Source organism: Molothrus ater, chromosome Z (assembly GCF_012460135.2).
Source record: "Molothrus ater isolate BHLD 08-10-18 breed brown headed cowbird chromosome Z, BPBGC_Mater_1.1, whole genome shotgun sequence".
Classification (NCBI taxonomy): domain Eukaryota; kingdom Metazoa; phylum Chordata; class Aves; order Passeriformes; family Icteridae; genus Molothrus; species Molothrus ater.
Genome location: NC_050511.2, coordinates 32,705,872 through 32,720,671, shown reverse-complemented (window position 1 = coordinate 32,720,671; position 14,800 = coordinate 32,705,872). Strand labels below are relative to the sequence as shown.

The 14,800-nt window shown below is 34.8% G+C and overlaps 1 protein-coding gene across 1 annotated transcript in view; it reads right to left on the bottom strand.

Moving 5' to 3' along the window:
- Positions 1-1,339: 1,339 nt before the first annotated feature.
- CNTLN (centlein) overlaps positions 1,340-14,800 on the bottom strand; it is a 169,139-nt gene continuing 155,678 nt past the window's right edge. The window contains 3 exon segments of the mRNA XM_054517974.1: positions 1,340-2,045; positions 9,897-9,974; positions 11,258-11,400. Coding sequence (XP_054373949.1) covers positions 1,944-2,045; positions 9,897-9,974; positions 11,258-11,400 — 323 coding nt within the window. The 3' untranslated portion in view covers positions 1,340-1,943.

The window sequence follows — 14,800 nt, the reverse complement described above, 5'->3', positions numbered from 1 at the left end:
AATGTTATAGTTTCAGGAGCATTTGTGCATAAATCTGTCTCCCTTGGTTTTAAGGATTTCATTTTGTTCTCTCTTTTCAGATGAAGTAGATAGTAATTTGGTTATGCAGTGTTCTTGCTTACTCTGGCATCAAGAGAAGATGTCTTTTTGTACCCAGTTGCCCAGGAGATACAGAAAATTTCAAGGGCAGTAAAGTAAGATATTTGAGAAAAAGACAGTAGTCTGGAAAATTCCCTCTATTTGAGGCATATTTTCTACATGAATTAGCTGATGCTCCCTGCATTTTCACTATGACAAAAGATCAAGTGTTAAAGATCAGCACCAAGATCAGACTTGCACCGATGGGTGTTTGGCAATGTGGAAATTAAGACAGTGGGGAAAATTTTCAGAGATCTTTGACCTCCTGAAGCTCTTTTCACTAAACTGCAATAGACATTTTGATGAAATTATGTTCAAATACATCTTGCTGGAATTACTGAACAAAATTAGAGCACGGTTTCCACATGTCTTGATGGATTTATCTTCCTTAATTTTTGTTGTCATTATTTTATTGGCATTGGAGTCTATGTAAATGTTTAGCTCATGTAAAACCTGAGGCAAACAGTTCCAACAGCTCTGTTTCATTCCCATGTGGGTGGCATCCTTTTGCTTACTTGAATGTATCACCAAACAATTTCATATGATGGCCCTTATTTCTTCCATTGATCAACCATTCCTAAAGCTGTGGCAGTTTTTTATACAGGGATCGTTCCCAGTCTTAATTTACAGGTGTAGGTGGGGTATGTTTTCATGATTTTCTGTAATTCCAATAAAAATTCTCTCAAGCCCCTGTGTTCACCAGGCTCAACTGAGCAGAAGTTTAGAGATGTCTTCCTTTCATCAGAGACACCAAATAGCAAACTCCATAAATTAGAAGATACATGATTACATCCTAGGAAAACACCGGACTGACATGCAGAAAACCTCTGTTTCATGCTTCATTTAAGTGAACTTAGTCCAAATAGATCTTTATTATGATTCCCCACACAATATGGGTCAAATAATGATATCTGTTGTAAAACAACTTGACATCCATAAATGAGACATATATATCAGCTGAACATTATTAACACATGAACTCAGAAACTTGTGTCTTTTTTTTTTGTCAGGTAGGTTCGTCCAGAGGAATTCAAGCTCTAAGATCAAAAATCTGAAGAAGCAGCAATTATTCGTCAGTAGTTCCAGAGAAATCTTGGTGGAAATAACTGGCTAAAATTGTACACTACTTCCCCAAGGCAAGTAAGAGCTTGTAGCTACTTGCTAGCTGAGAAAGAACTGGATCTACTAGTGAAAAAAACCGTAATAGAAAAAACTTTATTTTATTGAATTTTTAAAATACATTGCACACATTTTGCTCCAGTATGCTCAGAGGTAAGTACAGTTTTTCCTGTATTACTCCACACAGAATATTTTTATTCTACAATGATTCATTTTTTCTAACATAAAAGCATATAGTTTTATGTACCATATATCATAAAATTGGGCTTTACAAAGAAGCTAAAATGAATTAGTTCCTTTGTAAATCCTACTTCTACTGTTCTGATTAGTACAAGCAGATGTTACTTGGCTGCTTTTTGTCCTTTCAAAATTGTACAGATGTGTATTAGTCATAACAAAGACATCCTCTCTCTACAGAACCTGCACAGTGTTCACTGCCAATGCATTTAAAGGAAAATAATTTTGAGCTTTGCATTGATTTGCAGCAATTCTTCTCTTCAGGAATCAAATACCACACTGCTTTCTAATAGGAATTTAATTAATTCCTCTTGTTCAACAATTAATTAGTCCATGGTTTCTGTGTATGTATTGAACATGCATATTGACAGTTCTTTATGAGAAGAGGAAAGACATGAGGAAACAGTACACAATTTAGTCACACTTTGCAAATATAAATCTTAGCAATATCATACAGTGTGCTTCATGAGGGAACTGTACTCTTCTACCAATTTCTTCTTCTTATTTAATTTTTCCAGTACAGCATCCATTAAGTATGAGGCAAAAGGAAACTGACAAAAAACAGAGTTAGAAAAATTATCATTAAACTTTATTTTCTTCTTGTGAAATACATTTTTTTAATATCTTTAAACTATCAGATTTCACTTAGTTCTAACAACTACCACACACACATTTCTGATCTTTAAAGTTCATCTGCCTGGTTAGTGTCTGAAAATTTGCTCTCTATCATAAAAATGATAAAAGAGCAGTGTAAAATGAAAAAAGATAAACTCCTTATTGAACAATTCATGCTTTACTGACCATGTTAATGATGTAAACTGCAGTACCAGCATCTCTGTCATTTATCTTCAATCAGCTGATCAATAAAAGGTTACAGTCACCTCTAGGGCATGCAGAAATGGTAGTGTATGAGTGTAAGTTCACTACTCTCAGGAGGATGAGACAGAACTACCAGTATAATTCTCAATGCTATAGCAAATTGCCTTAGACTCACACACAAAACCTTGCAAATAATTAAACAAACAACAACAAAAAACCCCAAAAAAACAAGAACAAAACCCCAAAACAAAACAAACAAAACCACAAAAAAATATCTCAAAGCTAAGTAAAATCCCAAACCTCCAACTGCATTAATTGGAATATGACCCACATGTCTGCTTCTCTAAAACATGATACCAAAAAATTGTAGTGACATATCTACAGAGAAAAACTAAAACCTCCTTTAACCTCTCTGCTATAAAAGATGCACTTGCACAAGCAATGCCTTCAAAGGAGATTTGGTATATTTTTCAGTGTCATCACTTTAACACTTAAAGAGGTTTTCTTTCAAAGTCTTGGTATATCAGTGCACTGTTTGCTGGGAAGTATTTTTAGAGGTGGTACAGAAGAGTGGTTGTGGCAGCTCCATCCTGAGTGGCCAGTGCTGTGCCAGAGGAGAACAGGAAGGTTTCCCTACACTGTTGAAAAGTCTCTGTCAGCTTCACAGAACTCTGTCAGCTTACTGAACACATGGTGAGACAGTGCTAAGTGAGGGGTCAGTACTACACCAAAAGTAACAGCTCATTCAGGAGGAGAGGTATTTTTACATTATAAAGCCACCAGAAATGAATAAGGTAAAATATAGTAGCTGGTGGAACAAGCTGCTGGCCAATCATCATTTTCTGCTTCTCACAACTTTAGTTCAAAACAACACTTTTCCATCTAGAACTCCTGTCTAGTTCCACACTTCAGTATTGCTGCTCTAGTTTCATTTTTTCACTTCTCTATGCCATCTGAAAGAGAAAATTGTATGGTCCTTACTCCAGATAGAGTAGTGCTTGTTTCCTAAATAGGCATGAATTAAAAATTATAAAAGAAACAAAAAAAAACCCAGATATACAGCACATCAAATACAAAATGTAATATTTGAACTGATATACAGACACAAATCTATATACTGATACTTATAATTGCTAACAAGTCAGAAAAAACATCTAAAAAAGGAAAATCTTGTTAATAGAAGGCATGTACTGTGAAGTGATAAAATGGCATCCTAAGTGCTGCTCAACAGTCACCTTATAGTTATAGAGAAAGGACAACAATATGTATTATTTCCTTTTTCTACAGGGAAGGGGATTTTCAAGGGCTAGTGCTTGCTGGCCAGACATGTCTCCATCTGTCCTAAATAACTTATGCGTGTAGTAAGAAATTTCTAGAAGACATCTACACCTGTCATCTTTCTCCTGTGTGCTATTGTGATGAATTTTTGGGGAATAGAGGGCTTAAATTCACTGAGCACAAATCTATTCAGCTTAATATAAAACATAATCTTCTCTGAAATTCTGTGACACTTGCTACTATGCTTTAAAAACATTGACTCCAGCATCCTGTTCACTCTAATTTCTCTCCCTTTTTTTCTAGGTATGTTTATGACAAGAACACTGTGTCATTATCTCAAAGTCTCTAATTCTTCTTCCCTACCTTGACTACATCCATTTCTGATACATTTCACCTCCTTAATGCCATGCCTGAGATGAATGGCTTTTTATTGATGTCTCTGGCTTGTATCATTCTGAGTACATTTCACTTGCTGCTCACTACTCTCTGTGGCTCCCATGTCATAGCAAAGTGATCTTTCAAGAACTCTTGCCATTCAAGTGATTCATTTAAATCAAGAGGATTTGAAAGTGGAACATTATGTCATTCTTTCAACATTTGTTGGTTTCAGAGAAAGTGCTGTATGTTTCTCTCTGGTTTTCTTTTCTTGCAGACACCCAGAACTGGATGATCTCTACAGTCTTAATCTTTAATAGAAGCTTGTCAGATTTACTTTTAATGATGACTCTGTAACTATCCTGGGAAACCTCCCTTTGCACTTCTCCCCAGATCTTCATAACCACTGAAGTAATCTCTACTCTAAAGCATTCATCCCAGCTTCAAAACCTGCCATATATGCTTGGGGAAGGCTTTGCAAGTTCAGGGAGGGCTAGGCGCACACCTAAGGAGTGAAAGCTTGTTTTTACCACTGATCAGGAGATATTTTAGTACAGAATGATACTTCTTTCAGATTTTTTACAATTATCTGTGCCACAACCCAGTTGACATTAATTGTGGTGATCCTCAATCAGTACATTATGGTAGGCTTTAACAGAAGTGGTATTTAATTGATCTGTATGATTTCACAACATCTGAATGTGCAAACTACACCGGGAATAAAAGATTTTTATTTATTTGACTTCCCAGATTGACAAATTTCTTCTTTATAGTAGGAACACATATGAGTGAAAGGCACATTTCTTACACAACCTATCAGCCAGATATCTGGGTGTATGGATAAATGAAAGGTAATGTGATCCTAAAGAGTCAGAAATAGTGACAGTTAATTCTCCCTCTCTCATCTATTTATTCCAATCCTAAATTTGCTTCTTGTGGAGATCCCTTCTGTAGAAAAACAAACTAGTAATATTTAGTGACCTTAAACCACATGACTGAGTCTCTGTCAGCACAAGTGCATAAATATGCACCAGTCTGCCAGTGGAAAGTATTATAATGAATGCAAGGCAATGTTTTTGTTCTAATGAGAGACAGCATCTCTATTTGCAGAGTGTAGCCTTACTTCGGCTTCTGTTTCAGAAACTCTAAAATGTGTTAGCATAAATATAAAAGTATTTAGGTTTTGGAATATACAAATTAGTGGTTACAACTATTTTACACCTTCCCATATGTATCATCAGTACAATACATTTTTCCCAACAAAGTACTATTCAAACACACTGCAGAGCTGTCTTAGATTGAATTAAGTGAACAACAAAAAATAATAAGAAATAAAACTAGGCACTAGAACTAATAACTAAAACATCCTAAAATCACTAAAAAATAAAGTCAAAATTAAAAAAAAAAAAAGAGAGAGAGAAATGCTTCACTTTATTGTTGTTGTCTTACTCTTTGCTCTTATTCTGCTTCATGGTGGCTGCATATTCATCATTATATAAATACATATGTGCCTTTTATCCTGAGTGACCAAGCCAATTTCTCCTTGTTTTCAGTTTAGGATGAGTGATATAATAGAGGTGTTTTGGTTTGGGTTTTTTTTCATCTGATAAAACATAGATTTATGCTATAATGCATTGTCAGTGCACAGGACTAGGCTCTTATTCTCATAATGAGAAGAAAATCATGACCAGGTATCGCTGTTAATGGTGCCCAGAATGTGGTTCAGACTGCTGCTTTTTGAGGTGCAGGTACTTGAAACGCCTGGTGATGGTGTCAGTGGTGATTGTGCACAGGTGTCTGTACATGGGTGAATCCTCATTTCTGGGTGTGAGCTGTTGAACGGCACACACAGACTGCAGAGAGACTAATGAAGGCAGAGCAGGCGAGTTACAAGCCAAGAAATTTGGAAGGAAACAACTGTGGCCATTAGTGGCTATTCCCAGATGACAGCAAGAGCAATATGCCCTTAAAACCCAGTGCAAATCTTAAAAAGGTATTGGGGAAAATCCTTACTGATCATTAGTAAATATGTTGTTCTAAACCCTATTCTAGAGATGTGTTTCACAAAGAGTGCCCACAGAATAAAGGAAAAGGGAGCCTTTCTAGAGGTTTTCACTATTGGAATATGACTTTCAGGCCCATAATGAAGTCATGTGAGGAAAGATTTTATTAGGCAGCTTTGTTAGTGTGAGATGTCATATCCCAAGGAGCACATGAAGAGGGAGGAAAGGCAAGTGCTGCACTAAAAACTTAGGCAGATGATTTGTATTTTATTAAAAAATAATTCTTGGACACTTCAGGCAGTAATGTGGATTACTGGGCTACCATACTGTACTCACACACAAAATTATTAACAGATTTTTCTGAGACCATGTGCCTTACAATAAGTCACAGTAAATGAAAGCCAAGGGTAGTATAAGAAATCACGTTTAAGTTACATGAGAAGAAGTCATCCTCTTGGCTTAGCCATAAGTTTCCTATGATGGGAAAAAGCTAGAAAGATTGCTTTTGTTTGAGTTTTAGGGGGAGTGTTTATGATTATAAGAAGAGAGTGCTACTATAAAGAGCCTGGCTCAATTAATAAGACATACACACTCAGATGTGAGGGATAAAATGGGTAAAAGCCTCATCAGTTGCCTTGCAGGATGTAAATACACATACATGTTGAGATAACCATACTTATTCCCCCCTAAATAATATAAACTAAAAGCTTAAACATCTATAACTTGGGACTCCTCCCAAGTCCAACCAGTTATGTATAATTAGTCTGATGCCTCTACACATGTCCAGGTATCAGGTATTTTTGTGCAGTCATGTGAAAACTCTCCGCATACAGGTTCTTCACAGGCCAGAGAACCTTTTTCTTTTATCCCAGTTCCAGTTATTGAAATTATTTGTTTTTATTCTTTCATTCTTTAGTGAGAACAATCTAGAGTGTTACTGTATAAATACAGAGACAACAGAAAAAAAAAACTTCTTGGCCATTCAAGACGCAGATTTAGACAAGAAGTGGTTTTTACCAGCTCTGCAGAGTTTCTAATATGACTGCATTTTCCTATTATATGATTCTTGTTTACATAACAACATCACTATGCAGAGATGTCTCTTTCAAATCATAAGCCTCTTAGTAGTAGTCTGGTTTCTTGACATAGTAGTTTATAAAACAAGGACACAAACTCAGACTGGTATCTGTGAGTTTCAGGAATACAAGAGTATTTGTCACTAAAATATTAATAATCTTGTAAAGCTGACAGATATGAGACTTTTCCAAGTCATAAGAGTATGGACAGATGAAGTGAAAAGAGATTTGTGGCATCCTTTATCATCACACTTTAGGGGAACCTATAAAATGACAGTAAAAAGCAACCAGTGCTTCACTCAGTCCCCCCCAAAATTCTAGTGCAGCAGTAAAATGGCGTATGTCAGTAATAAAAATAAAATGTCTATGACATTTTAAATGTTATCGTACTGTCACAGTAGAATAAAATTAGCTTGAAGAATGATCTAAAGGGATATGATGCAGTTCATTATGTATAACAGCAATAGCAGCAGTTTCCCAGTGTTCATAAAGGTTTCTCCATTAAATTTACCTCCAGTCAATAATTAGGAGTCCACAAATAAACCTAGGCAATTAAATCAATACTGCTGGGCAATTATGTTTCAAAGTCCTGGCTCAATGGCACAAAAAGACACTATATCAAACTGCAATATTAAGTGATCTGATGCAATTTTCCACTGAACGTTTACTCAGAAAAACAGAAAAGGGCAATCCTGCATCTTTGATGCAAATGGGTAGCACAGTTTGCCAACATGTAACACTTAGCAGGCAGTCAGTTATGAGCAAAACCCTGCAGAAAGCTGACATTTCACCATGGGCTTTGGTTTGCTGATCAGAAATATTACCAAATCTTACTAGAAGAAACCACAACCAAACTCTGCAGGATGTGAGTAAAGCATTTTAAAAGGCACAGAGCTGCTCCATGACCTGCTCTCAAATACAGATGAAGAAATCTTAACTGTTTCCATCTACATGCCTTAGCATGGACAGAAATGAAAAGCAGAGCTGGCTAATCCTCTTTGAATTCTAAAAATGGTCTGCTTGCCAAAAATTACTTCTACCTTCAGTGTTTCTTCTGAAGAACCCCACAAGATGGAGCAAAAATCACAGAAAATCACTATTAACTTGTACACAAATGTACGTGGCTAAGAACAATGAGGTCTTCTATCCTTATATAACATTTGCAATCTTACAAAGATTGCAATACCTGGTTTCATTCAACAATTCCTTCACTCTCCATCCCCTGGTTTTTGCTGTCTGTCTATAGCAGATGAAGAAAAGTGATAAAATTCTGCTTAATATTTTTTAGCAATTTACCAAATAACAATGAAAAACAGAACAAGAAGTCTTCATTGTATTCCACGGATCTGATTCATATTTTGGAGCCCATAATATGAACAGAATATTGAAGTTTATATATTTTTTTTTAATTCTTCAAATGAAGGCAGTTAAGTGAATATAAATAACTGTGCTTTTAATGCTGAGTTTCACATAGCATTATGAGGTTTAATTAAAATGCCAGGTTTTTTGACAAAGCCAGTAAAAGCACACTGATATTTCTATTTCCTCTGCTGCAGCAATTAAGCAGTCTTCACAGTAGTAAGTTTTGATAATGAAAGAAGGAAAACCTGTCATTTTTTAAAAATCTGGTCACAGGATACAATCTCAACACAAAAGTTACTGATGGTTAAATACATAAATCTGATGTGTGTGTTTCTTTAAAATGGCTTTCAAAATATTTTCAATCATTCACATTCTTAACTAATACCAACTACATCACTAATGGACCCATGCTAGTGAATATGCATTATGCACTGTATTTACAAATCAAGTTTTATTTCTTTCCAAACATCAACTGCCTGTCATTTAAATAAAAGAGAAAACTAAAAATTTAAATAAAAGAGAAAACTAAAAATGTAGCAGAAAAGTTTTAAGAGTCAGGGTATGTTGTCAGTGATGTCCAAACAAAAGCTGACTATGGGTAGAAAAGCTGGGCTCTCACCTGCCAATAAACTGCCCTTGATCACTTACAAGAGGGGAGCATCCCAGCAGACTCTGTGTGTATTAAAAAAAAAGACTTGAAAGAGAAGAAAAAGTATCACACAGGTCACAGCAGCAGTCTCAATGGACCCCTCAGGGATTTCTGCTAGTCTCAGACTTGTCATCCTCTATGCAGCTTTCCTCTCTGCCCAGAAAATGTCGATAGGAAAATGTTTGAGGGGCCTCTGGTGGAAATTTTTTCATTCTTTCTGCATTGACAGGATGCCAAATCAATATTTACTTCCCACTAACAAGCTGCTCGAGGTCTCAGTAGAAAATATTGTAGAGAATGCGAGAAGACACGATAATAAACAGCTGTCTGGCTATGAGGAAAACATGAATTGACTGGAAACAGGTCCACAGTAAAAGGTCACAGAAACCCATGAACTCCTCAGGTGTCCATAACAACTAGTAACTTTAAAGGCACATTAAAAAAAAGTCTCTTTTTCCTAAGAGGTATGAGAGAACAGATCATTTTCACTCTAGCAAGCATTATACAGTGTTTCAATAATTCAATTAACACATTTGCCAAAATCTGTGCTGGTTTTTGCCAGCATTGTTTTTACTGGTTATGTTAGCTTAAGTTAGCTGTTAAATTAGCTATCACAAATCCTCGATTAACATCTCTTCAGTTTTACACAGTAACTCGGATTTTAAGAGAAATACAAAGGGAATGCTACAAAACAAGGATTTCACATTGCTCATCACAGTATACTTTGAGACCATCAACAGCACCATAATTACAAATACAATGTATTAATTACAACTAAAATGTTGTAGCTAATCAGAGCAGAAAGTTACAATTCATTGTGGGATTATATAAATTGAGCACCTGTGCTTCAAGAAGTTTCTGTATATGCTGTAGCCATTCTTTATTTTTTTCAAATTCCATTTTTGTTTCTGCTGTTTCCTAAAAACATAAAAACATCAGGAGCAATAAAGGAAATGTGGAACTGGGTATACATTAAATACAGAGCATGTGGAAGCTGGAATCACATTTGCAAAATTAGTTATCTGAAGCACACTCATCAAGTATCAGTGCTCTATTAAATTTTTAAACCTACCCTTGTCTGTGCATGCCTCTAGAAAAATGTGTATAGCATGTTCTTTTCATATGAATATACTGGTGCATGTGTGATCTATGTCTAAATTGTATGAGTTTAATATAAAGGTGCCTAAGTCTATGCACTGATAGATAGAATATGTAATGTATGTGTAGTGTAAATTCATCTCCTGTCTAATAAATTTGTTTTATATTTATAGTTAAGCATGTTTATGTGTTCTACACATATATTCACAGTGACTATAACAAAAAGATACAGGATGTAGAAATTACTCTGAGAATGAGATAAGCATGGAACAACTCTGTCAAAGTGAATCACTATATAGGGTTATATAAATGTTAGTAAACAGGGCAGGGATCAGCCCATTTTATTTGTATTCATGAGTGTAATCCCTATCAGTGCATATACATACCATGCACTGCTGTTTCACCAACAGGAGAGCTTCCTTTTTGTGGCCTCTTTAATATAAAGCTCCAACAAGGCTAAATCTAAGTCATCACCAGAGTACTGTTACAGGCCAATAATGGCCAGCTCCTAGACACTTGCTAAAGTAACTGCACAGGCTTTTTCATATATTATTTGATCAGGACTAAATAAATCTGGATAAGAAATCCCATCACTGCATCTATTTAACAGAGTGATTTGATGAAACGCTATCAAATATTTCATATTAAAATGTACAATAGAACCAACAAAAAAGGCTATGAATTCACCCAGAAACCATCTGTCTACCAGAAATACCTGTAATAGGTATCACAATTCAGAGAGAAGTATCAACAAAATCAATCTGGCACAGCAAGACATTCTAATTTTGTTTCCTTTAATGCTGAAGTCTATTGAAAACATACAATCCTACCAAATAGCCTCACAAAAAAGGAAAATACTGAATAATATCTCTACATACACATGCTCAAAACGGTATGTGTATATTTATGCATGCTCTAAGTCTTGCCACCTTATGAATCTCTAACCTGACCTTTTCATTTAGATCAAACTCTCCTTGGTTTCTGTACTGTATCTTGCACAATGAAATTTCAGTCTTTACCTGCAAATCCTTTTCTTCAAGGAGGGATGTAGTCAGCATCTTCTCATCTATGCCTTTTTTACTGAAGTCCTTAAAATAATTTACCTAATCATCTCCTTCTTGTAGTATTTCATAAAGATCAGTTGTTGAAACATTAAGGATAGACGCTGCTAATTGAAGACTCTCTTGGGAAAGACACTTTTTGCATGCTTTCATTTCTCCCATTTTTTGCCAGTTTAATTTTTGTTCTCAGATCTTGTACACTGTGATGCAACTCTCTGGTTAGAGTCTGGAAGGCATAAGCAAAAAAATACTCTACTGTCATATTTTAGTAGTGCAAATAAGATGGAAAAAATAGTATCATTTAGACTAAGCTCATTTAGATGGGAATTATCTTCATTCTATGTTATTTGTTCAACAGAATATTAAATAACATGCTACTTAGAACAAAAAATATTAATAAATACAGTAAACAAAAAAATGTTCTTAAATGTACATACTGTAAAAATGTTTTTAAATGTACACACTGTTTTGGTATGTCTTTAGCAAAGTAACTATTCTTATAATGCTACTATTAGTAAGACAAAGCAACTTCCACAGAATCAAAATCCTTTTCTGACACAGTCTAACAGAAATGTTCTTGAAACAAGAACGTAAGTGTCAGGCTTCATTGTGGTCAAATAGAGATTTATTTTTTTGAAGCTTATTGACATTCTCTGCATGCAGAAGCACCAGTACACCTCTTTATTCAAAATCTGAAATTTGTTTCCCACCAGGAGAGAGTTATTCAAAACTGTCCTGTCTACCAAGCTCCTATCTTACCTACTTCTTAGATTCTTTGGTTCAATGAAATAACACTAAACATCAGAGTAATTAATCAGTTTTATAACTGAAGTAATTTTGGTTTAATATTTATATAACTATGACAAAAATATTTCATCAAAAGCTGAGCAAGACAATTTTATTTAAAAATTGTTGACTAACAAACAAGAGTGCTAATCCATTTTCAGAAGATCCTCCTAAAATATTCAACTTCCATGACTCAAATAGAACCGTGATGGTCAGCACAAACACCTTGGCTGAGCTAAAAATGAGCAAAGAAGGTTTTCTTTTGATCATCCTAGTAAAGCTCATCTTATTAAGATACATCTCAAGAGTAGCTGATCAGCTCCTCAAAATTCGTATCATATAGAATACCTTAATTTACTAAAAACTGACCACAGGATTATGAAGCCTGTTTACTGGCATTTTGGGTAAAGTATTCTACAGCCTCTAGTGTATTTGAAACAGTCATTAGAGAGTGTTTGCTAATACATTTCAACAAAGGCACAGCAGATACATCCAATTCCAAGATTTTTTCTTCCTACCACTTCCCAACTTAACATTTTTCTGTATTTGATAAAATTTAGTTATTAAAAATAAAAACATCCTGCCACAAATCTGGGGAGAGAAGGTACAGTGAAATTTGTCCAATTTTCTTATTTAAGTGTGGGTACCTTCCTCCACAGAATTTCCAACAAACTATTTTGGATATAAACCTATTTGCAAGTGCAGAGCTGAGAGGAATGAAGAAACTTGAAGTGTAATGGGCAGGGACCTAGGGAAACTTGAACTAAGAAGGAAATAGACTACGAGAAGAGGGAGCTACCCAAAAAAAAGCACACACTATGAAAAAAATACAGTTAAGTCACATGTTTTTGTAGCATTTGAAATGATCTAGGAGTAAATTGGCTCTTGCAACATATAGGAGATATATTTGACAATGGAAAAATAAGTTCAACCCCACTTTTTAAATCAAATTGAATCAGCTTCCCATGTTTTAAAAAGATATCTCTCTCAGGCATAAGTGATCACTCTAGAAGATGCACATGTGAAATCTGATGCAAAGAGGAAATGTAAATTAAAGGAGCAAAATAGCAAGAAAATTACCTGCAAAGCCACTTGGAAAGGCTACACAAAACAATAAAAAACAAAACCAAACCCAGAAAAAATAGAAGCATGATAATAAATAATGTTAAATACTCATTCAAATGCCTCAGAGAAAACAGAAACATTGCATTCCAAAAGAAGTTAATGATGAATGAACAAGCTGATAGCAACAGTGTAATTCAGAAACTGCAACTCCAGTGTGATTGGCTTTTACTCCACAGTTCCAGAAATGAAGGTGCCAGAAAGAAAGGTATCAGAAAGACATGGAAGAATCTATAGCAATAATTTTTTAAAAAGGAATAAAAAAATTGAAAAAAAAATTAAGAAAAGAATAAAGAAAAAGCAAGTTTAAGCAGAAATCACAGAAAGAGAAAATTATAATGAATAGATTTTAATATGCAAGTGTATACTTTACATATAATCACAGCAGATCATTCATATGGAGGACTTGCACTTCAATTTCTCTGTCCCTTGAGCAGTTCAAATACACTAAAGCATATGCAAAGCATAAAGCATATGTGAAAAATAAGGCTACTTTATGGACTTTAAAAGTGGACTCTGAGAGACTAGCTATATTTGAACCTCCCTCCTTCATGTTATTGAGATGTTTTGATATAAATTTTATCACTAAATAAGTGCCTTGAAATTTACAGTCTTCCTATGATTTTAAGTTGCTTTTTCTTCTGTTATTTTCAGATCCATCATATGCTAATGTATTCATGTGCTAAATTGTTTACTTATTAGTGATACAATTTATATGTCAGTTCATGCACCAATACAGATATGTTCAGTCTCAAGCCACACAGCTTTTAGAAACTGAAAGACCCATTTCCAAACTCAAAAGTACAGACTCAAGAGTTAAGCAACCCAGGTTTTGCTGATGAGTGCACTGAAGGCAGTATAACATTGTTCTGTGATTAAGAATTTGATCCAATGCATTCTGGAGCTAGGTGTAGGAATTTGAATGAAAACATTTCCCTCTGTGTATTACAAAATTGTTTATTTTTAAACTAATAGGCATACATAGGCGATGGAAGCTACCTGAAATGAAATCAGTGCAGTACATGACTTCTGTACTATACTGAATTATAACAATGCCTTTATTAGTACCAGTAACACTAGGATTTGAGATTTTATCTTTGTTTTTTACTTTTGCCGTCAAATATATAGGATATTTTGTTAGCAAAGCCATTTTCCTAACTTAGATGTTACTATCAGAGTTAGTCTTGTGGGACACAGTTTGCTGCTACCAGCCAACTAGAATAGGAATTCTTGATTAATTCCTGAAATGAATCTATACTACTTCTTGTCAGACCAGTGCAACTACTACTGATCTGACAAGAAAAAAAAGAAGCTTAAAATTCTAACAAAATTACCCTAAGGTTCCTAGTTCTTTTTAATCATTACAATTGTTGAGTTACCAACCAACTCCATATCTTTCCTATAATAAACATTACAGATGTTGGGTTACAAATAATTCTGAGATATCTTCATTACAAGCATTTTTACTTCATTTTCACTAGCTCAAATATTCATTCTTAAGAATATATTGTTTTCAAATTTGGCCTCAGCATGTAATCACTTCTTAGCACTGCATCTTTTGCCAGTTTTGAGATGTATAAAGACAAAGGTCTTCTTTCAATTAGAAGGTCATATTTAATTAAACACTCAAAGAAGCCTTGATGGCACAAAGACCCTGACAGCACACTATTAATAGGG